Source organism: Pseudopodoces humilis, chromosome 4 (assembly GCF_049639895.1).
Source record: "Pseudopodoces humilis isolate 2021_Gansu_Grassland_sample_001 chromosome 4, ASM4963989v1, whole genome shotgun sequence".
NCBI lineage: Eukaryota > Metazoa > Chordata > Aves > Passeriformes > Paridae > Pseudopodoces > Pseudopodoces humilis.
Genome location: NC_142203.1, coordinates 54,693,227 through 54,716,931, shown reverse-complemented (window position 1 = coordinate 54,716,931; position 23,705 = coordinate 54,693,227). Strand labels below are relative to the sequence as shown.

Sequence of the window (23,705 nt, the reverse complement as noted above, 5' to 3'; positions counted from 1 at the left end):
ATACAAAAATATCCTGTGTCATACAGCTGCTTACTAAAAATCATTATAAATCATTGTGTTATATCTAGACTCCAGCTTTCCATTCACTTTCAGACAGAAAGTTATACAAAGTGTATATATATATATAACATTAGTATTGCTGTTTTAAAAAAGTACAGTATTTCCTAAGGAAGGGCAATCAACATGGTTTAATTTCGGATAACCCCATTACAGCTTCCCGAGCTTACTGTCTCCAGTAGCATCAAGTGCCTCTATATAATGGCATTCAGCCATGCTTAGAGTCCAGACTGAGGAGTGAAATATACCCAGAAATTTGTATGGTTTCATGGAAATTATAAGCAGATACAGAAAGTATCTTTTTTCCCCTTCTCAAATTATTGGCATAGTGAGAAAAATAAGTGGGTCTTACTAATGTAGAAGAAAGTTTCCATGTGTCTTCATTTCCTTTCTACTTCATTGTTGAATTTGCATGACCTTAGGGTTAAACAAATATGTATAAAGGATAGTATAATTGCAGTGACAAATAAACTTGGTCCTGCAGGTAACTGGGTTTTTATGCACGCCATTTTTCCTATGTAGGATGGCAAAGGAACATATGCACTGCTTATTCCCATGAAAATTTGATAGATAGATAGATAGATAGATAGATAGATAGATAGATAGATGTATTGATATAGATAGCTGTATTGTATAGGTAGCTATATTTATATATGGATACTATAGCTGTATTAAAAATGTATATGTTCTCTGCGTAAATAAGTATATATAATAAGAGTCAATTATTTGTGTAGGTTTTGGAAAAGAACTTTTTGAGTCTGATTTAGACAGAATAATGGAACATATTGAGGCTGCCATGGAAATGGTCCCCGTTTTGAGAAAAGCAGACATCGTGAACACAATTGCAGGTCCTATCACTTATTCTCCAGACATTCTTCCTATGGTGGGACCACATCAAGGTGTCAGAAATTACTGGGTAGCTATTGGTTTCGGGTGAGTAAGTTCTTTGTGACAATTTTTGTCTGTCATACTGATAAAATGGTAGTCAACTCAAGCATTGTGCTTAGGAGTTGTTTTGCACATATTTTGTGTTAAATGTAATTGGAAATAATCTTAATAACCACAATCCGCATAATGTAAGATCATCTTTCTCTCCTATTTCATTACTCTCAGTAATTTTTTGTTTCCTTCTTTTAATCTGGAGGCCAGTACGTGAGACACTTTATAAAGCAACAAGAAATCGTTGTACGTTTTATTGTCTGTGCAGCAATTTAAAGTCAAAAAATTACAGGGTTTGAAAGTTTACTTTCCAGTTAATTTTATTTTTTGCCTTGAATCACACTGTATTTTATAGTGTTGTTCTGTATAAAACTGGTTTCACTGAAGTTAGACAAAAATGAATGTGCAGTATACAGTTTTGTATGTAAATATACGTAAGACTTTCCAGTATAGCGTGTGACTGACTGCTCTAGGGATACAAATCTAGTGTTTCTGACTGTCAGAACTGAAGCTGAAAAATTACATTGCTGGGTATTAGAGGAAATCAAATAAAGAGGGCAGTGCAACAGTAGAAATAAGTGGTTTACTGGTGTCATTCTCCCACCCATTATGGTATTTTTCTTGAATGTGATTTTACATCTTATTTATTGTGGCTGCACTGGAGCCAGTGTTACAACACCAACATTTCTTTAATTTAGTTGTCTTAGTTTGACCATTGATTCAAGATGGATAGAATGAACCAAATACCATTCCAAGTAGATGTTATTGAACACATTCTGTTTACATTGTTTTTCCAATTGCCTAATTTGCTGTTCAAAATCCAGCTCAGCTTTTTCCAGTTTTCTTTCATTCCAAACCAAACAAACCCTCAGATTGTAAGATAAGGCAGTATCACTAACGTGCTTTCTGAGGCCCTCAAAATAAAAGAGCATGGTAATTTTGCAATGATTCATTGTGAAAGGTACTCACCTTTGCTGCTTGGATTTTTTAAAAAAAATAATGTTATCTTTCAGTAACATTTGCAGAACTTATAGTTACAAAAGCGGTTTGCCTAGACCTTGTTCACCAGAAAGATTGTTTAAGTTCATTACTCTGTGGCCAGACTTTGGAGCATGTTTTTCTTGGTGTCAATGGGAGCAGAATCAAATTCCATATGTAAAAAAAATGAAGACAAGTCTTACATGTTTAATTTTCTTTAAACAACTTATTTCAAGAGTTTGACTAATCTCAAAATTTTTAGACAGAGGTTGCAATTATGTGGCTATCATTGGATTACTTAGTCTGCTTTTCAGGGTCTTTTGACTCTCTGTTCTATGCTTCTGGGTCACTGCAGTGTTTCTACCAGTGTTGTAATTTTTTGTGTGCATTAGCAAATCCTTATCTTGCAGTCAACTAGCAGGGACATTGTGACAGGGGACTTAGTGCTTTTAGATAGAGGATTTTTATTATCTAAAATTAGCAGCTTGCTAGGCATTTTAACATGCAAAGAAGTTAAGTATAGTTAGCAGAGCTTGTAGCACTATTTATTATTAAGGTTGCTCAATGCTTCCCATTTTTAGTTACTCACAGCTTTGAAAATACTAGCAATTTAGGATTTTATTCAGTAAATCTAGTAATTTAGGATTTTATTCAGAAAAGTTTAATTCAAAGAGGTGAAACCATTCCATAACCTGGGTGAGACACTACACAAGGTACTACAGTATGCAGAGACTCAGATTTCCTAGGAATAGGAATGGAATAACTTGAAAGTGGGTGAGAACACAACAACTAATAAATGAGACACAAGAATGTGACAGGGACAATGGGGAGTAATCTGTCAGGAAAGGTGAGAAGAAAAACTGAACAAAAACAGTTCATGTTCATTAAGGAAATTTTATCTACATAAGAAGAAGGCTGAGATTCCTACACTGTACCACTCTTCATAGGTACTTGTAATATCTTATCCCTGAAATACATATTTCATTCTTGCGCAGCAAAATTGCAGTGGTTGTATTTACACAATCAGCTCTCTCTTATCTGAGATAAAGAGGGATTTGGGCACCCTGTGTAATGTAAAATCTCTGATAATGTAGGCCCAGCTAAGAGCACCAAAATCAACAGCTTGCACAGTCAGTGCTGCAAAACTGCAGAATGCAGAGACCTCTCAGTCCCGTTTCAGGGCAGCCTCCCCTGCATTTTCTTGCTCCTGGGGTTACCCTGCCATCAGCTCATCAGTCTTCAACAGAAGCTAAAAGTCTTCTTTGTGTTTGACCTGTCACCACTCACAATCTCTTTGCTGTTCTCCTTTGCTTTTTGCTGCAGTGAATGGCGCAGGCAGATTTAAACCTGCTAAGATTTCACCTGGAGCTGTCCTTGAAGGCATCATAAGCTTTCAGGGTACCAAAGCTTATACCCATGAATAACTAAGAGTTGCTTACTTGAATTAGCACCAGCAACAGCTAACTCTTCTGCCGTGGCAGCTTACACGCGCTCATCCATCCTGCATCCATCCACTGCAGTGATAGAAGTTTGTGCTGAGTCTGAAGATTTGTGCCGAACAGACTACAGACTGCAGTTGGCAGGATTATTTAATGTACTCAAATGGATAAGATACTATATCAAATTCATATCATTGCTATTATGGATTCATTCTTCTTATGAATATGCACTAGAATGAAATGATTACTTTTTTTTTTTTTCTTGGTGAGTTCCTTGCCTATTTTAACTGAAGACGTAGAATTCAGTTTGCGAAGTTGATGACTAGCAATTTAAGTTGGTTTTGGCTTCATTATTCTGCATGAGTGTCTATGGTTTAGATGCTGCATGTTAATCTAAACTTGATTTGGCAGACTTACAGTTTATTCAAGGATTTTTCTGTTGTGCTCATGGGAGCATTTTACAAACAGCTAAGAATTAATTTTCACATCTTCTAGATGGAAAGATATTTTGGTAATTTTTTGAAGACATGATGGTATAATAGAGGTATTAAAAAGTTTTAAATCATTTGGTATTAATGATTATTTGTCATTAAACTGCAGCTGCTGTTCATTACCAATGACATTCTGCTGCTGACAGTGGAGTTGTAAAAATTCCCCTTAATACAGAATTCAATCTTTGAAAAGAGGACAAAACAGAACAAATTTTAAAAAAAGAAGAGGGAAAAATTGAAAATACTTTGGGGTTTCTGCTAGTAGTTATGTTAGTACTGATTTTAAAAAGCAAAATAGAAAAAACTTAGCACTGCAGGACTTTCTCCTGTTTTTAAGGTATGGCATTATACATGCTGGTGGCATGGGAAAGTACCTCAGTGACTGGATCCTTGAGGGGGAACCTCCATTTGACCTGATAGAAGTAGATCCAAACCGCTATGGAAAGTGGACCACTACAGAATACACAGCAGCCAAAGCAAGAGAATCTTATGGCTTTAATAACATTGGTAAGAAGACATTTTTTAAAATATATTTATGTCCTGAAGATGGATTCCAGCAAAACCTGTATCTAGATTTCTCTGTTTATAGATGTGTTTTCTATCTTGGATGATGATCTTAGCCATAGCTTTTGGTGATTTTTGGCTTGGTTGTTTTTTTTTTTTCCTTCCTCTAGTTGGTTACCCTAAAGAAGAAAGATTTGCTGGGAGACCAACAGAGAGAACAAGTGGGCTGTACGATTTGCTAAAGTCAAAATGTTCAATGGGATTCCATGCAGGATGGGAACAACCTCACTGGTTCTATAAACCTGGAGATGAGACTGGATACAAGTAAATGAAAGATTAATTTTTTTCCTCCCTTGAAAAATTGTCATGATAGCAAGAGCCAGGCAATTTAAATTTAGTGAGAAACATGCATTTATCATTAATTTCAGCAACAGGTATCTATTAGATTGATCTTCCATTCTTGCTTTTCTATAGTTTAGAATACATTTTATTCTGATAATGAAGACATTTCAAAACACACATCAAAATATCTTGTATCTGCAACCTAGCTCAAGGAAGAGCTTGGAAAGCTACTTGTTCATTATAAATGTGTGTTTTTCTCCATCTCTTACTATTTGATCAGCAGCACAGTATAATCTTTTCATTAAAAATCTCATTCCTTTCTGTAAGTGTCTGTAGAGGAGAAGCCCAATCTTCTTTGCTTTTTCCCCCCCACTTCTCTATGTTTTCCCACCTAGTTACCTGCCTGCATCAGGGAGTTTCCAACAAATAAATATTTTTTCTGGGGATATTGGATTCTAATCTAAATGAGGCTCATAAAGGAATAAAGAGACACACTTTGCTGTTCAGAAATAAAGCCTTCAACACTTTAAACTTAAATAAATGATTAATCAACAAAGTATGCTGTGAATTTACTCATGATAGACCACTACTTATTCTAACATTTGAACAGTTCACAGTTTATTATACAAAGTTGTTGATATAATATCAATGCATATCTTTCTGTGCTGTTAAAGGATTTTAATTATTAAGCTGTGTTAGACTAAGGAAAATATTGGGTAAGGTACCTACAATTAGGAATGTCTCTCTCTTTTGGATGATTATTAAACTGAAAAAACTGAAGCTGCAAAGAACACAAAATTTCTAAATTGTATTTCATGTGTCTAAATACTCTGTTTCAGACCCAGTTTTCGGCGTACAAATTGGTTTGACCCTGTGGGTCGTGAGTACAAACAGGTTATGGAAAAAGTTGGTGTGATTGACCTGTCACCATTTGGGAAGTTTAAAGTAAAAGGCACAGATTCTGTTAAGCTGCTTGATCACCTGTTTGCAAATGTTGTTCCAAAGGTAAATGGGACAGTGGTAACTGTTTTAATGTAGAACTTAGACAAGCTCTGTTTCAGATACGGAAAATGAACCATAATATTATTCCCGTATTTCTTTGATACCAAATACAGAGATCCTTTGGGGAAGTTTCTGTGTCAGATGTATCGCAGTCAGTTAAAAGCACACAAGTGGAGTTTATACAAGACTAGCCCCATGCAGAAGTACCTTTTGGCAGAGATCATTGAATCAGAATGGATGAGGCTGGAAGAGACCTCTGGGTATCATCTTGTCTAAATCCCTGTTGAACAAGCATCACATGGAGCTTGTTGCCTAGGAATATGTTCAGATGGTTTTTGAGTTAGCTGGGCAACTGGTTCCTATGCTTAGCCAGTTTATAGTAAAAAAAATGTTTCCTTATGTTTAGACAGCTTCCTGTGTTTTGAATCTTTTTCTAAAAAATGCAAGTGAATCCTACCTGGAATTTTTTTACAGGAGAATATCTTAGCAGCTGCCTACCTAAAATTGTGCTTTGTGGTGGCAGCTTGAGCAGCGGAACAGAACAGTGGAAGGGGCTCGTGCCTGATCATTCATAGTTGAATGAATTCCCAAGGGAGCAGCTTTCCCTCTTCTTTTTTTAAAATGCAACCCATAGTTTTCCTCTACTCATACTGACTCTGCTTTACACCTGGCTGCCTGGTGCAGGCAGGATTGCAGGTATTCAGGAGATTCTGCTTTCACCTTACATATCTCATTTCTTCTCAAGTGTGGCTGTTCATAAATCCTCAGAGTATGATCCCGTGCTCAAAAATGGCATACTGTGACAAACGACCCCAGATTTCTTATTCTTGGTCTTCAGGTTTTGGTCCTGAGTCCCTTTTATTCCCTATTTTGCCAAACACTCTCATGTTGTGTCTTTAACTTAATTTAACTTAAGATACACCTCCAGCAAGCAGATTATTACTTTCTGAAGTGACCCTGCAGTTGCAGGATGACTTGGGCTGGCCATTTCAGCGCAGAATTTCATCAAGTATTTGCAGTAGGTGACAGTTTTCATTGCTTCAGACACCAAAGGCAGAAAATATAGGGAAACAGCAAGTACACTGAGACTGTAGTTTTTAAGATAGATAATCTCCTCTGAAGCGTTAAAGTCAACTCAGTGGAAAGACACGAGGTTGATATCCTAGGAGAAAAAAGAATTTGAATTGCCATATTGTCATATTTTTTTTACTGTATTAACTTTGTGATAATTTGAATTGGAAGTTTGTCTTTGGTCTAGTTTGGGGTAGAGGCAGAGTAACTGTGTCATCAGTGGGCATGGCTAAAACTTGCTGAATATATTTATGTGGTACAGGGAAATCAAGATTAAACAGGAAATTATGAGAACAAACCAAGTGCTTTCTATGGAGTTTAATTAGTGATGCTAAGGGAAAGTTAGGTGGCAAAGCAGAACCTACAGTTTATGAGTTCACTTAAAAATCCAGCATTCACAGCTGTTTTTATTTAAACTGCCTGGTTTTTAGTCCCATTCATGCTTTGCTCTATCACAAAATAATCCAGTGGAGTTACCAGAGATATACTTGTATTTCAATTGGGTTGAGAGTGACCAGTACCAGGTCCTGAAAATTCTACTGTGTGACTGTAATATGCCAATGACTATGGCATAATTAATTAATGTATTAAGGCAAAAAATCTTAATATTGGAAATATTTTTTCTTTCTTAGTTCATTGTATGGAATCTGGCTGCTGACTGGGTTATTGACAAGGTTCTGTGAAAGCAGAATGATTAAAGCAGAGAGATTAAATTCTGCCTCTGGAACCAGGCCAGCACAACATCTAGGGCACGTCGACATTTCTGTTTCTATGGATGATATATGTATGAACGTGTATGTGTCTTATGGTCACTGCTAAGTAACTGTTACTTGAAATTCTGTCTCTAGGGATTGAGTTTCTATACAGAATCTGATTCAAATGTGAAGAGATATAGATTCATAGTCAGGAAATACAAAAAATAGAAAAGCATTCATAAATCAGGGCCACAAAAGCATAAGCCAGCTCAGTATTTCTCTCTTTATAGTAAGGGGAAAAGCATATGTTATTCTCTTGTGACCTAAAACCTTATTCAGAGGATTGAAAAGGAATATTCATGTCAATTACATGGAGAATTTTTTATTTAGAAGAAAACAAATGTATCTTAAGAATTGTAAAATGCATAATTAGGAAATATTTTTAAAGGTCTTGATCAATCTTATTTTAAAAACTCCACTTTTTCTATAAAGGAAAAAGTGAAGTTTCTACTCTAAAGCTTGAGATTGACCAGTTGTATATCTCTCCACTCCTATTATGGCATAGGAGAACAAATTTTTTTTTTTTTTTCAAATGAAGACAAATAATCATATATTTAATGATGTATAAGAATTCAAAGATTTTATTTTGCATTCTTAATAATCACAAATTTTACTCTGTAGGTGGGCTCCACAAATATAAGCCATATGCTAACACCAAGAGGAAAAGTTTATGCTGAGCTAACTGTCTCTCAGCTGTATCCTGGAGAATTCATGCTTGTAACTGGGTCAGGGTCAGAACTCCATGATCTGAGGTTAGTGTATTTTTTAATGCAGTAAGTACATAGTGCTGTACTATAACATCAGTATAAAAACATTTTTACTAAGTTCCAAATTCTCAATTATTACTCAACAAATTTTTCACAAAGTTCATGAGAATTTTACTTTTTTATTGATTTTAGTTTCTTAGAAACTTGGTTGACTTGAATTCTGAAGTATAAGCAGTTTGATATTGGATAATTGCTGATGTAAAAAGATGGAGAACTTGCTAACAGTTATGTAATAGACTTGGTTGGAGGCAGTTCTTGTTTTGTTGTTGAACCTGTTTTTCTTTGGCATTGCATGATGTAACACAGCATGGATGTTTCTTTCTAGTGTGTTCTCTTACGCAAAAAAGAAAATTGGCTCTTAACAGGGATGACCCCAGAGGCACTGACCTGGCCCATACAGATAGGTAGTGCAGTCTTCTTGATGCTGTGGTTATGTCTTCTACTTTGGGCTCTGGGTCACAAAGGGAAAAAAGAGAAAAGAAAAGAAAGGCGTTGCAGGATGACTTCACTAAACTACTTCTCATAGATGAGCATTGGAATTGAATTTCTAGTGCTCTTCTTACTGAAGGTTGCTGGCAGGTCAGTTAATCAAAATGAATCAACATATTAAAGATTGAAATTCACTACCCTAACAGGCAAAGAATAATGTACTATTTCATAACAGCCCCTCAGTAATTGGTAAGAGCATTGGCACATTCAGAAACCAAATGGCAGAGCCAGATCTAATATATTTAATTCTACAGATATTCTGCAGACCTGTTTAGTACTCACCTAGGCCTGAGATTTTACAATACTGCTTAACAGTGTAGTACTCCATAAGATTTTTAAATATACCCATTTTATTTATTTTTTGAGCTTCCTGAAAGATAATTTGCAGCTGTTGTTTTCGATGAAATCCTAACTGAATTTCCTGCCAATACTTTGAATGCTTTATTCAGGAAACAACAAACCTGCTTTTACATTTCCGTTGTCAGAAATTTATGTAGTGTGTTTATTCTTTACTCATCTTGTATGTTGACATTTTTTTAACACGTTCTGGATCCTAACCCAAATCTGTTATCATTGTAGGAGATTACTTCTTTCTCTTATTTCAGAAATACCATTCTACCCATTTAAATGCTGCTCTTTCCTGGCTGTATCTCAGATGCCTGTGTTCCTATATCACTGTCTCACCAGAAAACTCTGTTTAACATCAACGATGGATTTATCTATCTAATGTAGCACGTAGTTTTGTTGTTTTTGAGAGTATGGGAGTGACAGCTGCTGGGGAAATGAACACCAACAAAAAATAACTCAGAGTAAAATCTTACTAAATTCAGTTTTTTTCATAAGAAGTGTAACATCAGTGTTATGTTTTATGTGCAGATGGATAGAAGAGAAAATAACAAGAGGTGGATACAAAGTTGAGATAGAAAACATTACAGATGAGATGGGAGTACTTAGTGTGGCAGGTCCATATGCACGACAGGTCCTCCAGAAGCTGACAAACGAAGACCTAAGTGATGCTTCATTTAAGTTTCTCCAGTGTAGACATCTGAAACTTTCCAATATTGCTGTTACTGCCATTAGGATATCTTACACAGGTAAGCATTAGAAAAAAGCATACACTTAAGGAAAGAGACAGTGAATAAAATAACAAATGTCACTAAAATTATGTTGAAAACTAATACTAAAACATCATGTATTCATAAGAAGTAGGTTTGCTACCTGTGAGTGTGGGAGGAAATGTGATATGGTCAGGGTCTGTGCTGAGTTTTTCTAAGACCTTTTTCTCTAGAAATACCCTATAGTGTCAATATTTATTTTGCCGAACAAAAGGCCAGTTCTGATAACCCCTTTGGTGTTTGCTGCAAAACCAACGTCAAGAATTGTTTTAGGATTATTGAATATTAGTGTTTGTAATGTGCCTTGAAAATGTAATGCTGTAGTGCTTAATATTTGGCTTTCTCAGTTACTTTTTATTTCTTTTTACATCTGTTTTGAGTGTAATAGACTGAATTGAGAGCATTCTGAAGCAGGCAAAGTCCTTGCAATTCATATTCTCTTTCTGTTGTGCTAAGTATGTTAAATACTCTCATTCTTATTTACACTCAGTTACATTTGCTGTTCACTTGCCAAGTCATCATCTGTTTATAATGTCCTTAATTAATCCTTGTGACTTTGTTACATGACCTTTTCTTATCAGTTATTTTGATAGTTTTATACCCACAGTATTCATTTACAGTTTAAATTTGAATAATAGTACCACTGCTTATAATGTAGGGCAGAAATCCTCTGGTAGTTCTTGCTGGGAATTAATTAGACTTGCTATATGATAGAATTGACCCTATAGTGTGAATTTACACTTACTGCAGTGATCCTCACTTTTGACCAAGGACAGGAGTATATTTATTAGGATCATTTAACTGAGCTGATTAAAATATTAATCTTTTTTGTGTAACAGGTGAATTGGGCTGGGAGCTCTACCATAGAAAAGAAGATTCTGTACCTCTTTACAATGCAATAATGGAAGCTGGCCAAAAAGAGGGAATTGACGACTTTGGAACATATGCTCTAAATTCTTTAAGGCTGGAAAAGGGTTTTCGAGCCTGGGGAGCAGAGGTCAGGAAATACAACTTCTTTATTATTGTTTCTGGGGGTTTGGGGTTCATTGTTTAGGGGGTTTTTGTGGGGTGGGGGGGGGTGTTGTGTTGGTGGGTTTCTTGAATTTTATTTTTTTATTTTGTTATGACTATGCGGCTTTTAGTCATACTTAGCACAGCTCTTATTTGAACCATTTTCTCAGTTTAGCATGAAAAGAAAATTTTCCTTAAGCAGGAAAAGCTGTTATAATTTGTACTGGTGATTTTCTAAATAAAAACAGCTGGTATACTCTATTGCACTACCGGCAAAGAAGTACTTATTTTGATTCATGAATGGCTTTTCTCTTGTGTAACAAAATTATGAGGGCTTTGCTGAGCTCTAGTGTTTTAAAATCAAAGGTTTGGCTGACAGGTTCTCAAAATGTTTTACTTCTCTAATAACTATGTCATGAGAAGCAAATTATTTTTGCTTCATAATGCATTTAGAACTTTTTCATTTTCCATTACCTTGTTCCTGCAGAATTTTCTCACTTATAATAAAGAACTACTCAGAGGGCCTAGAGAATTTGGGGGAAATCAGCATAATTTCATTTTACCTTAAAGTTTTCCTTTGAAAATTAAAGAACTCAAGAGATTGAAATGGTGGGAATTTAGGTGTCCTTTTGGTTTGTCCTGTGCTAGTTATTTTCATTCTTTCTTTGAGTGCTGCCTAAGAAATTATTCCCCCTACACCTAATGGGAGAAATTTGCTTTGTATTTTATTTTCCTCTCCAGTTAAGCCACTCTGCTGTGTTGCAAATGCTGTGCATGCCTCAGCTGCTCTGTCTCCTGAGGTTCCATTCTGCTTTGATGAAAAATCCTATTTCTTACTGAAAAGTTAGATGACTGGTTTACATATCTATATGTGATATTAGGTGTGTTAGTTGATACATTGTCTGAATCCCATGTTGGAAGCTTGCAGTGTGTTCAGACAGAAATTGTGCACATGCAATGAGGAAGACTTTGACACAGGAGTAAATAGAAGGATGTATAGAATGAATAAATAAATAGCCCAGTACAAAAGCTATGGTCCCTCTTGTATGGATGGTGAATTTGTGTCTTTTAACAGATGAACTGTGACACTAATCCCTTGGAAGCTGGACTGGAGTACTTCGTAAAGCTAAACAAGGTATGTCTTTTACTATTTTCAAAATGCTCTGTTATGTCCAAGATTATTCTTGAATTGCTTGAACATGAAAAATGCCATTAGCTGGAAAATAAAGTAGGTTTAGTAAATCAACAACACAACTATAATTATAATTCCTTTGGTATTACAAGTAGTGGCTTGTTTAAAAAAACCTTCCCCATGTTCCTTGCTATCAAAATTATACATCAGCTCAGAAAATTGCAAATTCTAAATGTTTTCTGCATGAAAAAGTAACTCTTTGTGATTTATTTTCAGAGAGAAGTTTTAGTCATGTACTTTTGTAACCATATAGTGTGTACATGTGTGTATATATATATATATATATATATATATAAACATACGTCCAACAATTTGAACAAACCTGTTCATCTGTTCATATTGTGATAATATTCTACCTGTTCATTCTTGTTAAAGAAGATATCTCTAGATTTTTTTTTCCCTGGCTACCACTCTTGTACAACAACAATTACTGAAAAGAAGCATATTTTTTAGAACTGCTAGGGACAACCGAGAACAATAAATTGAATATAAGTTAAATTAGTATGTTGGTTAAAAGAATGAATAGTTGTTCTTGGAATTTCTGAAGAGGTCCTCTGCTCACAACTTCTTTTTGCCTGATTTGAAGGTTAGAGAATGGAGCTAGTTGAATTTAACTGTGCAGTGAAAAAGAAAAGATGTTCTATCTCCTTTAATTGAGCTTCACTTTTTTGTATTAATATTTTAGTAATACAAATTTGGTTTTAGTCTAATAGATACAAAAAATTGCATGTAATTCTCTTTTCTGGTACAAGTGAATCAAAAACCAGATGTCTAAACTCTGTCAAATAGAGGACCTTTGCATGAAATCTGGTGAAACCATATCCTGTGCAGATCTAAGGCCATCTGCTGCTATCAGTTACTCCATCAACTCAAACAGTAGTTGCCTGCACAGTGGATCTAAAGTTTCTAACATGAAAAATCTGTTCCTAGAGATTGCAAGTGAGGTGTCCCAGGCTATTTCTGACTAAATCTTTTGCTCCAATTATTAATTTGTAAATTAAACTGTATAAGGGAGATCAAGAAGAAAAAATGTTTGCAAAATACTTAATTTTGACAATGATGCAATGTGGTATAGTAACCACCTGATTTTTTTTATGTTCCCTCTATACCTGAAATGGTAATAAATCAGATAATAAATGGTCCTTGATACTTTTGCTCTGCTTTTGGAGGTAGCTTTGGTGCTGTAGAACTGATAAGAATCCCAAAGTTTAAGTTATAGCTCTAAATAAAAAAAAAAATCTTAAACTCTGCACAAGAAGGAATTACAGAAGCATAAAAGGATATATAAATAATAATATTTATTTATTTATTTATTTTATATTTACTTATATATATATAAATTTATATATAAATATATAAAAGGATGCTTTTATATTTATGAGACAATTTCACTGACCATAAAACAGCAAGCCCAGGAAGGTGTTTTTCCTCTCACTGTTGAACCTGTCTATAGAAGGTAAAGTTCTTCAACCTATGCAGGATTGAGGAAGGGTGCTCCCAAGGATGTCAATGGCAGTTCGTACCTGTAGTGGAGTCACAGCTCTCTCCATTGAGTAGTACAATTTTATGTACTTTAATATATATATATATATTTTTTCGTTTAATCTGAGGAAGTAACACATGCAAGGGAAATACAGAATTTTATAGGTGAGGGTTAAGTTACATTTACAAATCAAAGCCTTGAGAAGAGATTAGCAGAATTGCAGGGAAGGCAATAAAAAAATGTTACTATTACTTGTTTTTCTTTCCACTTCCTTTGATACATCAGTTTATTTTGTTTTAGTTATTTTTTCCTTTTCCTGTCCTTTAGTGTAAGTAGGAAATGAGCCATGAGCAGGGAAAGCTGTTGCTTGCCAAGATACCCATGTGGATCATAGGAAGGCATTAATGTGCAAGAAGCACTTGATTCTTTGGTCACTCTGCACACTCTCTGCATGGTTGAAATGCAGGGTTGGAGCAGTTCTCCAGGGCAGGTACCAGCATTGTAGACAAATGGGCATGAATGAATGTCCCACAGAAATGTAGCATGTCAGCCTGAAACTTTCGCCAGTTTTGCTGAACTAATGTGAAAAAGGAAATAATCAATGTTTTTTTATTGACTTAAATGAGGGCAGTTGTGACTGTATGTTGACACTTCAGAGGTACCTGAGCTAATTCTGCTATTGGAAGCACTCTAAACACTGTAGCATGAAATGCAGTGTGAGCTTATTTACTCTACTTCTTGGCAGTTTGTGTTCCAGTTCCATGCCTCTGGTTTTGTTGCACTTTTGGCATGGCACAGACCTCACCATTCTTTACAGGCTGCTGTGACTGAACACAAGCAAAACACTTTTGTTACCCATTTCTATTGTTATGGAAAGTTTCCTCTCAAAAAAGGGTAAATGAGATAAAAATTACAAGCAAGAGGTCCTTAAATACTTATTTTTGACATTTTGGTCTGTTCAATTCCTCACAAGGATTATTCCTTTAAGCATGCGCCCCCAGCTGGGGAAAGTGCTGATTTCTGTGTAAATTACAACCAAGAGGCACGGTTCAGTTAATTACTGGAGTGCTTCTTACTGTGCAACAGGCAGCTGAAACAGCTCACAAAACAGTTGTGAAAAGACTTCAGCATAAGTGAATCTTGAGCGGGATGTCATGGAAATGAGAACAGTTTCTAAACAGATCAAAATTAATGAAAAGCCAGATGCCAGTGAAGGTAATACAGTCAAAAAGAATTTTAATTTCTACAGGAGGACATTCAAATATCTGGGGAATATATAAGATGATATGTAAAGTCCCCATAAAATCCTCATTATCTCTATGTTTAGAAAGTGTATGCATCATCTTCATGTACAGACAGAGTAGTAATTTTTTCTTAATGAAAAACTCTTCAAAGCTGAAGCTTTCTTTTTCCTCACAGGGCATTAAATTATAACATGGCAATAAGTAAACCCATTTCCACAGGGTTTCTGTGGCAACTTTCATTTTGTCAGTAAGTCTGAGGCATTGTTCTATGTTGTTTCCTCTACAGTCGGCTTGATAATCCCTGTTTTGCTAATGTTAGTGTTAGTTGCTTCCTTGCACAGATTAACAGAATGGGCTGCAATTTAACTAAAGTGGAGGCACACTAAAAAGATTAATTTATAATTTAGGGTATTAAATGCTTTCACAGCTTCAGAACAAAATTCTGTCCAGTTTAAGGATGGGGTTTTTTAAATACCTGTTGTCTTTCTTTTGGCTGTTCAATTACATTTAGTAAGTTAGTTGTTAAATAGCCTCATCTCATTAAAAAGTACTCTGTTACTAAATATCTCTGTGCTCAAATACACAAAATATCTTTAAGGAATAAAATCTGCAGGTCTTTTTGGTCTGTATCCAAGAATACTGTTCTGTACATTTTCACTTGCTCAGGTTTTCAAGTGTTCAAAGATATAGTATATCACCTCTGAATACTTAAAAAAGCACTATTTTTCTCCTGACGGTAATGGACCAGAAATCCCTATGAAACTTGATGTTACAGTGAAAAACCTTCATACCAGCACACGGAAATTGATTCTTTCAGAATGATTTTTCTGAGCTCAAAGCCCACAGTTGGCTGATGGTGGGTTTGTGCTTGTGTTGCTGTATCCACCGCTGCCATCTCCTGGTCGCGCTCGCTGCAGAAACACACTTGGGAACAACACCGCGACTTGGGAGTGCAGAAGATGAAAGAAACCCTTTGGAACTCAGCTGTAGTGTGCTCTTATAGGTCAGGATCCGAGTGCTTAATTCATATTTCGTCTGTTTCTACCATGAGAAACTACTGTTTTTAGAGGCAGTGTTTCTTTTCCTTAGCGTTCTTTATTTACTGGGGCAGGATTTTTGTTCTCAGTTATGAACTTCTTTTCAGATTTTTCTATACCAAGAGTCTCTTGTTTTTTCTTAGGTCTATTCTACCAGTTTTTGGTGGGTTCGTTTTGTTTTGGTTTGTTTTGTTTTTCTTTTTACTACCAACCTAAAACCTTATCCTTTGATTCTTACTTTTTTCCTTGTGTGCTTATCACTAATTGCATTTCATCTCCTCCATCCTTGTCAAAACACGTCTCTCAGGCTACAAGTTCTACCTCTTTTTCTCACTTTGACATTTGGAGGTTTTTACTATTACACCTGTTAGACAGACAAGTATTTAATTGCTTTGGTATGCATTATGAAGAGAAGTTCTGTAACACCCATCAGCTTCATATGAGTAAGTGAATGACGAGATCCAGTCCTTGAGTATTGACCTAACCTCCAACATAACAGTACATACAATGTTATCTCTCAGGAAACTAGGATGAGCAGTTCAGAGGATGTGCCTCCACCCTTTTGACAGTAGGCTATCCTTTGATAGCAGGCTTAAATATACAGTTTTATTCCCTCCTCTTTCTAGCCATTTGTTTCTGTCCTGGCCACTTGCCAAAGCTGCCCCTCAGTTGTTTCAGTCCAACTCATGTTCCCATGCTCTTAGTGTGGAACAGCCTGAGCTTCAAGAATTCCTGCATCTCCCCCTGATTGCCATTGTCTGCCCTTGCTTCACTTTTCCAGCTTGCATCCCTTTTGTTCTTAGAGGAACTACAACAGTGGTCACAGACCCCACGCCATAACCCAGAATAAGATTGTGTTCCATGCCAGCTTTACTCCATACAAGAAAGGGAAGAGGAGGAAGAAGAAAGAGTAGAGGCTTTGCTGAAGAAGGGCTAAGGAGCCTGGGGACAGGAAAAAAGATGGAGTGATGGATAGGAAACTTGAGATAGGGCATGGTACTTCTTTCCCCTCCCTCTCCTTTCAATCTCCATTTATTATGCCTATAACATAACAAATGTACTTTTCCACCTAAGTCCTGTCCCCATTCAAATTGAAGTTCAGGAGTAAGTGAAACTGTATTCTATCGTTACTTCATTTGGTGTCCAGAGGGTCAGAAAACGGAGGACTCATTCCATGAATTTATACAGGTTAGGAAACATTAGAAAGAATCTGCAAAGATTTTATTTGTATAAAATGCAAATCTGGGTGACTCCTTGTGTGTTTGTTTGGCCATGTAAAGGAATAAGCACCACTAAGACAGGGATTTTGAGCCAAAATAATTCAGTAATTCATAGGTGGTTTTTATCATGTCAGTTACCTAGAGGTGACTGCATACAAGAAGGGCTTAGATGGATTGAAAGATGCATTGGTGCAGGTGCCATACTTAGAGAATGGCCACCTCCCTTACAAAACTTTTGTGTGGTGTAAGGCACGGCTTTGATTTGCTACAGAAGAAGAAACTTGTCAAATATTTTCTTTCTGAGAAGAAAAATTTTCTTCATTTATCAGGCTGGTGAGGCAGCAGATATCATTTGGAGTATCGCCCTGGAATAATTAAAGAGCATCTAGCTACAAAAAAATTAAAAATCCTGTATAGAGGATGCCTCCAGATGTTGTCATTATGGTTATAGTAGATGACAGCAAATGTTGGTGCTGCCTTACTCAGTTGGGTGACTTTGTGTTCATAATTTGTCTCTGTGCCCACAGTCCTAAATGGTATACTGAATAAATTACAGCAGTTCCTGGTATACTGAATAAATTACAGCAGTTCCTTGTTGAGAGAGTTGTATATCTTTGCTACAAGTAACTGTTGAACAGATATACCATGTTTCTTTTTAGACACCTTGACTTTATTCTGATAAACAACACAGTCTGAAACAAAAAACAAAAACAAAACAAAAACAAAACAAAAAACAACAAAAAAATTTTTGAAAGGCTTATAGATAATTTCTATTTCTTTACTTCCCTTAAACTAGAAGAGGTTTTTACAGAGGATTAGAATTAGGATTGGGGTGCCATTGAAAGCCAGATATGTTTGAAAAACACTAAGTTAAACTCTTCAAGGTATCTCACTGTGCGTAAAAAATCACACAGGTTATCGTCTCATAAACTCTTTTTAAAAACAGTAGGTTTATCTTGTGGAATCAAACACATGGCAACTAAAACAATGTAAAATCCTGATAAGAAGGATAAGGCAAATAGATATATAGTATCTTAATAGATGAGCTAATCAGTCGCATCCCTTTAGCTATGTGCGATTTTCAAAATTTGGCTGATTTGTCTTTGTGATATGATTTCTCCTTTTAATTTTATCTAAACTTACCTAACACACAAGTTAAAAGGAAAAGCCTATCTTTTTAGCTGGTGAACTGAACTCAAATTAAATGAAGCTAAGCAGTAGATATTCTCTTTATCTTCAGTGTCTTCAGTGTTTTTATTTTATGTGGAAACCATTACGTAGGTCAAAGCTTAATGCTTTGGGAATTCGTGCCAAAGCAATGGAAAGTCTCCTGTATTTTAAGCTTAGCTTTTTAGGACTGTCTTTACTTCAACTACTATAAACCTTTTACATTGTTCCTACTTGTCAAGTCTTTTTTTTCTTTTTTTAACTCAGACAGTGAAGAGCAGCTTTAAAATTCATATTTGTTCAAACTTGGAATTGTTTAGTGTTTCATGTGTTTCTGTTCTTTTTCTTCTGTTTTGCTGGTTTTGGGTTTTTTTATATTCATTTATTGGATTATACTGGTTTAAATAGGATTTTTTTTGGCATTATGTTTTGTATGACAAGATAAAGCAAATAGAAGCAGTACGCAAACTGATTATTTTTCTCCTAGAAAGAAGAAGGATTTGTTACAAAAAACAGCATAGAGGCAGAGGTTGAATACATCAGCTGCCAGATTATGTTTTGATTGGGATGAACAAACAAAAAAAATATTTTTTATTGGAATGAACAATATACACATACACTTAAAAAGCAAAAATGAATAATGGTGGGAATACATTAATGTGAAATTGGCATGGATACCCAAGAACTGTAAAAGAAGTAAACTGAACTAGTTGAATTCCTATAGCTGGAATTTAAGAAAGTGCTTTAAATATTTAAAAGTGTATATAGACTTTCGCAGATATACACATGTATTTTCACACACACATTTTTATGCATGTTCATGCAGTGTTCAAATATGTATGTATGCATCCATTTATGTATCTGTATATGTAGATACACACATTTTTGCTGTGGGTGTATATATATATATGAGAGGTGTGTATTTTGTAGAGGTTGAATTCTAGGTTACATCCTGGTTATTTTTCCAAGCCATCATTCTAAAAAGACTGGAATAGTCTTAACCTTCAATGAACTGAAAATAGCAAAGAAAAAGCTATTACATGAAATTCCCCATATGCATCTTCAGTTAGCATAATAGCTATGTAGTGGCTATTCCAGGTGGCCAAAAGCTTGGACCAGTTAAAATTAACTGGGAAAAGATTTAATTTTGGATCTTCAAGCAACAGGCAAAAAATTATCCACACTTAGGTAGATTCTAAACCTGCTAGCAGCTTGTTCTAGTGGTTTCTATACCTCGGGCATATAACATTCTATTTGAATACTTGTGTTCAGTTCCACAGTTACATTCCATGTGACTATTAATACCTGATATTACATAAGCATGAATAGGAAGGAATTGATTCAATGCTAAGTATCCCCGTAGAATGTTTACTTCTTGGTATTTCTCTTTGTTATGCAAAGCATTTTATTCTGTGAGTCATGCTATGGCTTACAGTGTCATTTGCATTTCTAGTTGTAGGTGTTTCCTACAGTTGCACCTACCATGTAGCAGAAAACTGAGAGGGAACTACCAGTAATTGGTTATTCTGTGTAAGATCTTTGCTTTATATTTTGCAGCAGCATCTTCACATTATATTCTAAAATGAATCCTCACAGTCTTTTTTCTGATCTGAGCTGTATTTCATGGGTTTTTTTTCACCAAAGGGTGCCAGCTTTGATCTTTATGTGCAGTATCTGCTTTATCCCTAGCTGAATCACCTTGATTTTCAGACTAACTGCTCCTTAACTGGTTCATAAGCTGTTTTTCACAACTCTTTACAGAGCCTGACCTTTCGTAGTGCAAAACTCTTCATCACTTAAATAATTTCTTCTGAGCCTACACACAGATTTATGTGGATCTCAAGAAATACAACACATGAACTAACTATATCTATTCCATATATGTGTTGCTTGTAATCCTGACAGTGCAATAATTCTCTACTGAGTCAAAGAACATTACCAAAAATAGTATTTTTGAAGACTTCACCAATATTTCATTTCTTTTCCTTTAAACACTCATCAAATTAATATGATTCCTGCTTCAGACCTAAGATCAACTCCTTTAAAACAGCTTTCACTGCTAGTGAAGCAAAGGCTGGAAAGCTAGAAGACTTTGCAATTGCTATTATGTTTCTGCCCATCTGGCAGGCTTGTGTGTATTTGGCAATTTAGTTTGAATACAATCCTTTTGTTCTGTCTGATCTATGCCATAGGAGAAAAAACGGACATCATGATGAATTTCATCATGGAAAAGGTTGTTAAGCATTGGAAAGGACTGTCCAGGGAAGTGGTGGAGTCACAATCCTTGGAGATGTTCCAGAAACCACTGGATGTGACATTTTGTGCTATGCTGCAGTTGATAAGACAGTGACTGGTGAAAGATTTCGCCCAGTGAGCTTAGAGGCCCCTTCCTACCTAAATGAGGCCCCCTGTCTACCTGTGATAGAATCAGGCTAGTGAAATCAGCTCAGTGTGATCAGATACAGTGAATACTGTCCTAGACACCCTTGAGGGTTCTGAGGCTTGTCAACGAGTACCCTCATACTTGTCATGCATTTATGCAGTCTTTTGGAAATATGAGAATCTGCTCGTACCTTTCTAAGCAGGCTGAAAAAGGGAAATCCAGGCAATAGAAGTATTCTTTACAGAACATGCTGCATTATCCCATGAAACTGTAGATATGGGAAAAAAACATACCTTCCCTAAAACAAGAATATGGAGTAAACTGCCAGCTGTGCAGCCTGGCAGAGACATGGAAGTGGGATACTGACAGGGTACTGTCATAAATTGATCATGGCTTCAAAAGGAAGCATATTGACAGAGCAAGGCCCAGACTTTTGGATCTGGGTATTGGAATTCACTTCTTGTCATAGATACTGAAATGATGTACAGTCTTCTGGTTTACAACCTTAACTGGGCAGGTAGTCTTATAACATGGCTAATGATGTTTCTACTACATTGGAATTGTGGAAATTAAAGGCTGAGATTTAGGAAAACAAATATAAAGAATAAAGTTATCAAGGTATAATATACCAGTATAAAAATACCAAGATACAAGTTATACTATCTACCAAAGATTTGATTTCACCTATATTTCATAAAAAATACTTATGTGACAGGCAAAGACATTAAGATACCTTTAAATATTTATATCTCTAAATATACTGGAGAACCCAAACAAACATATATCATCATTACCTTGTATTTTTTTCAGGAAGCAGACTTTACAGGAAAACAAGCACTGAGGCAGATTAAAGAAAAGGGGCTCAAACGACGACTGGTATACCTCACCCTGGAAACAGATAATGTTGATCCAGAGGGAAATGAGAGTGTGTGGCACAATGGCAAGGTAAGGACTAGGACTAGTTTCTTATAACATAGTTCATGTTGCAAAAAATCAGTCTTAATTCTCCATGAACAGAATCTTTGTATTTCAAGTGTGAATGCATTATTTCTATTTTACTGGCACAGAACAATTTGAAGCTATGATAAACACCCTAATCTTCAAGCAAGGAGTAAATACTAAGTACCTATGGAGAAGGTGTGAAATGCTGTCAAGTCACTGAAACTAGGGTTGGAACAGACTGAAGTATTGTCATCCATCTACAAGTTCACTCCCTTTCTAAGAAAATGCTTTTGCTACTCAAAAGAAATGAAACAGCAGCAAAGTTTGGGGCTCCACACTTCAGCACAGATTATGTGTTGAAATACTCACTAGCAGTTAAATTGTTATAGATAATAAATATATGCATGTGTGTTGTATATGTTCCAGTGAAAACTTAATTGAACATAATAAGAATAGGGTATTTTTTCAAAAAGCAAGAACTTCCCAGTTTCAGGTGGTGTTACTCTCTGTTGAGAATATCATGAACTGCATGCCACATTTGACAATTGCATGATATCTGAAGTGTATAAACTAGAATGTGAGATGTCTAGTTGTTTGGGTTGTTGGCTGGGTTGTTTGTTTTTCTTCAGAAAATCACACTGCATCTTGAAATTAAATACAATTGGTTTTTTTTTCCAGGTTGTTGGCAATACCACATCTGGATGTTTCAGTTATGGAGCTCAGCAGAGTCTAGCTTTTGCATACATTCCCATGGAACTCAGCAAAGTTGGACAGAAATTGGAGGTTGAACTTTTAGGTAAAAATTATCCAGCAACCATTATACAGGAGCCACTGGTGCTGACTGAACCAACAAGAACACGCCTTCAGAGAAAGGGTGAAAGTCCCAAAATATAAACCCAGATGAGGATACAGCAAATTGTGCAGTAGGAAATAGTAGCATTAATATGCATAAAATTAAGATAATTAAACTACTCAGATTTTCTAATTACTAAACACAAGATCTTCATTGCCATACATGGGTGAGAAATTCCATGGCATCACTTCCTACTTCCCTGTATGCACTATTCACAGTAGAGAGCTGAGCAGAGTTGATGAGCCACTGTGTGTTCCCAGTAGCATTTGTGAGCAGAAAGTGGCAGGGAATGAGTATATAATTGATGGAGCTTGCTCCCACATTGGCTGGCAGATCTGCATTAATCCGTACAAGAAATGTGCTCCAGATTCTGTCCAACAGCAAATTCCTCCCTCTCCCTCAAACTCACAGCTCCCCGTTTGCCCACCCTTGAGGTAAAGTAGCTTATCTTGCCTTCTTTACACATGTATAGCAAGCTTACCATGAAATCACATCACTAGTTCCACACAGAATGCTTCATAAGGAATTGAAAGACATCCCATTAACCATTAAAATAATAAAGGCATTATTAAAGGCAAACTGAACTCTTGACATTTTTTCTCTGCATGTCAGAAATTCTCATAGAAGACCAAAATCTAGTTCTTCTCAATGAAACAGTTATAGGAAGCCCATTCTTCACTATTATACATAAATCATCTGGCATATTACATGTAATTCTACAACAAACAGTATATTATTGTTTGATTTCTGAACAAAGCTCAAATTACAGATTTACTGTATTAATTCTGAACCACTGACTATCACCAAAGATGGTGAGTTTTTTCTTACTGTTAATTATAGATTGAAGCAACAGTAAGAGCCATATATTATGACATGGAGATATTAGCAATGAAAAAAAAATATAATTAAATTCACAGGAAAGGAGCTTTACTGAGTGTTAAATATACAATAACCCAGGTAAGCAGCACTGAGGTAGTGTGTATGATGGGAACACACTAAATCAATAAAAAACTCATCTGAAATCCAATAATGTTCTCAACAATTCTTTTGAATAGCAATGTTAAAATTTCCAGCTTAGTAATGTAATTTCTCTCTCCTTGCCTCCTTTGGGCTGAATTCTCTGTGGATATATCTTTTCCCTAGTCTCTCAGCCTCTTTTGGGCTGAATTCCTCTGGGATCCTCCCTCGTGGGGAGTCCCACTTATCTCAGTCCTTATTATTCGA

At 35.8% G+C, this 23,705-nt stretch overlaps 1 protein-coding gene across 1 annotated transcript in view; it reads left to right on the top strand.

Moving 5' to 3' along the window:
• DMGDH (dimethylglycine dehydrogenase) overlaps window positions 1-23,060 on the top strand; it is a 39,567-nt gene extending 16,507 nt beyond the window's left edge. The window contains exons 7-16 of the mRNA XM_005530068.3: window positions 792-990; window positions 4,242-4,411; window positions 4,579-4,732; window positions 5,590-5,755; window positions 8,200-8,330; window positions 9,711-9,928; window positions 10,789-10,946; window positions 12,036-12,095; window positions 21,497-21,631; window positions 22,307-23,060. Of these exons, the coding sequence (XP_005530125.1) occupies window positions 792-990; window positions 4,242-4,411; window positions 4,579-4,732; window positions 5,590-5,755; window positions 8,200-8,330; window positions 9,711-9,928; window positions 10,789-10,946; window positions 12,036-12,095; window positions 21,497-21,631; window positions 22,307-22,522 (1,607 nt within the window). The 3' untranslated portion in view covers window positions 22,523-23,060. The remainder of the gene's footprint in view (window positions 1-791; window positions 991-4,241; window positions 4,412-4,578; window positions 4,733-5,589; window positions 5,756-8,199; window positions 8,331-9,710; window positions 9,929-10,788; window positions 10,947-12,035; window positions 12,096-21,496; window positions 21,632-22,306) is intronic.
• Window positions 23,061-23,705: the final 645 nt, after the last annotated feature.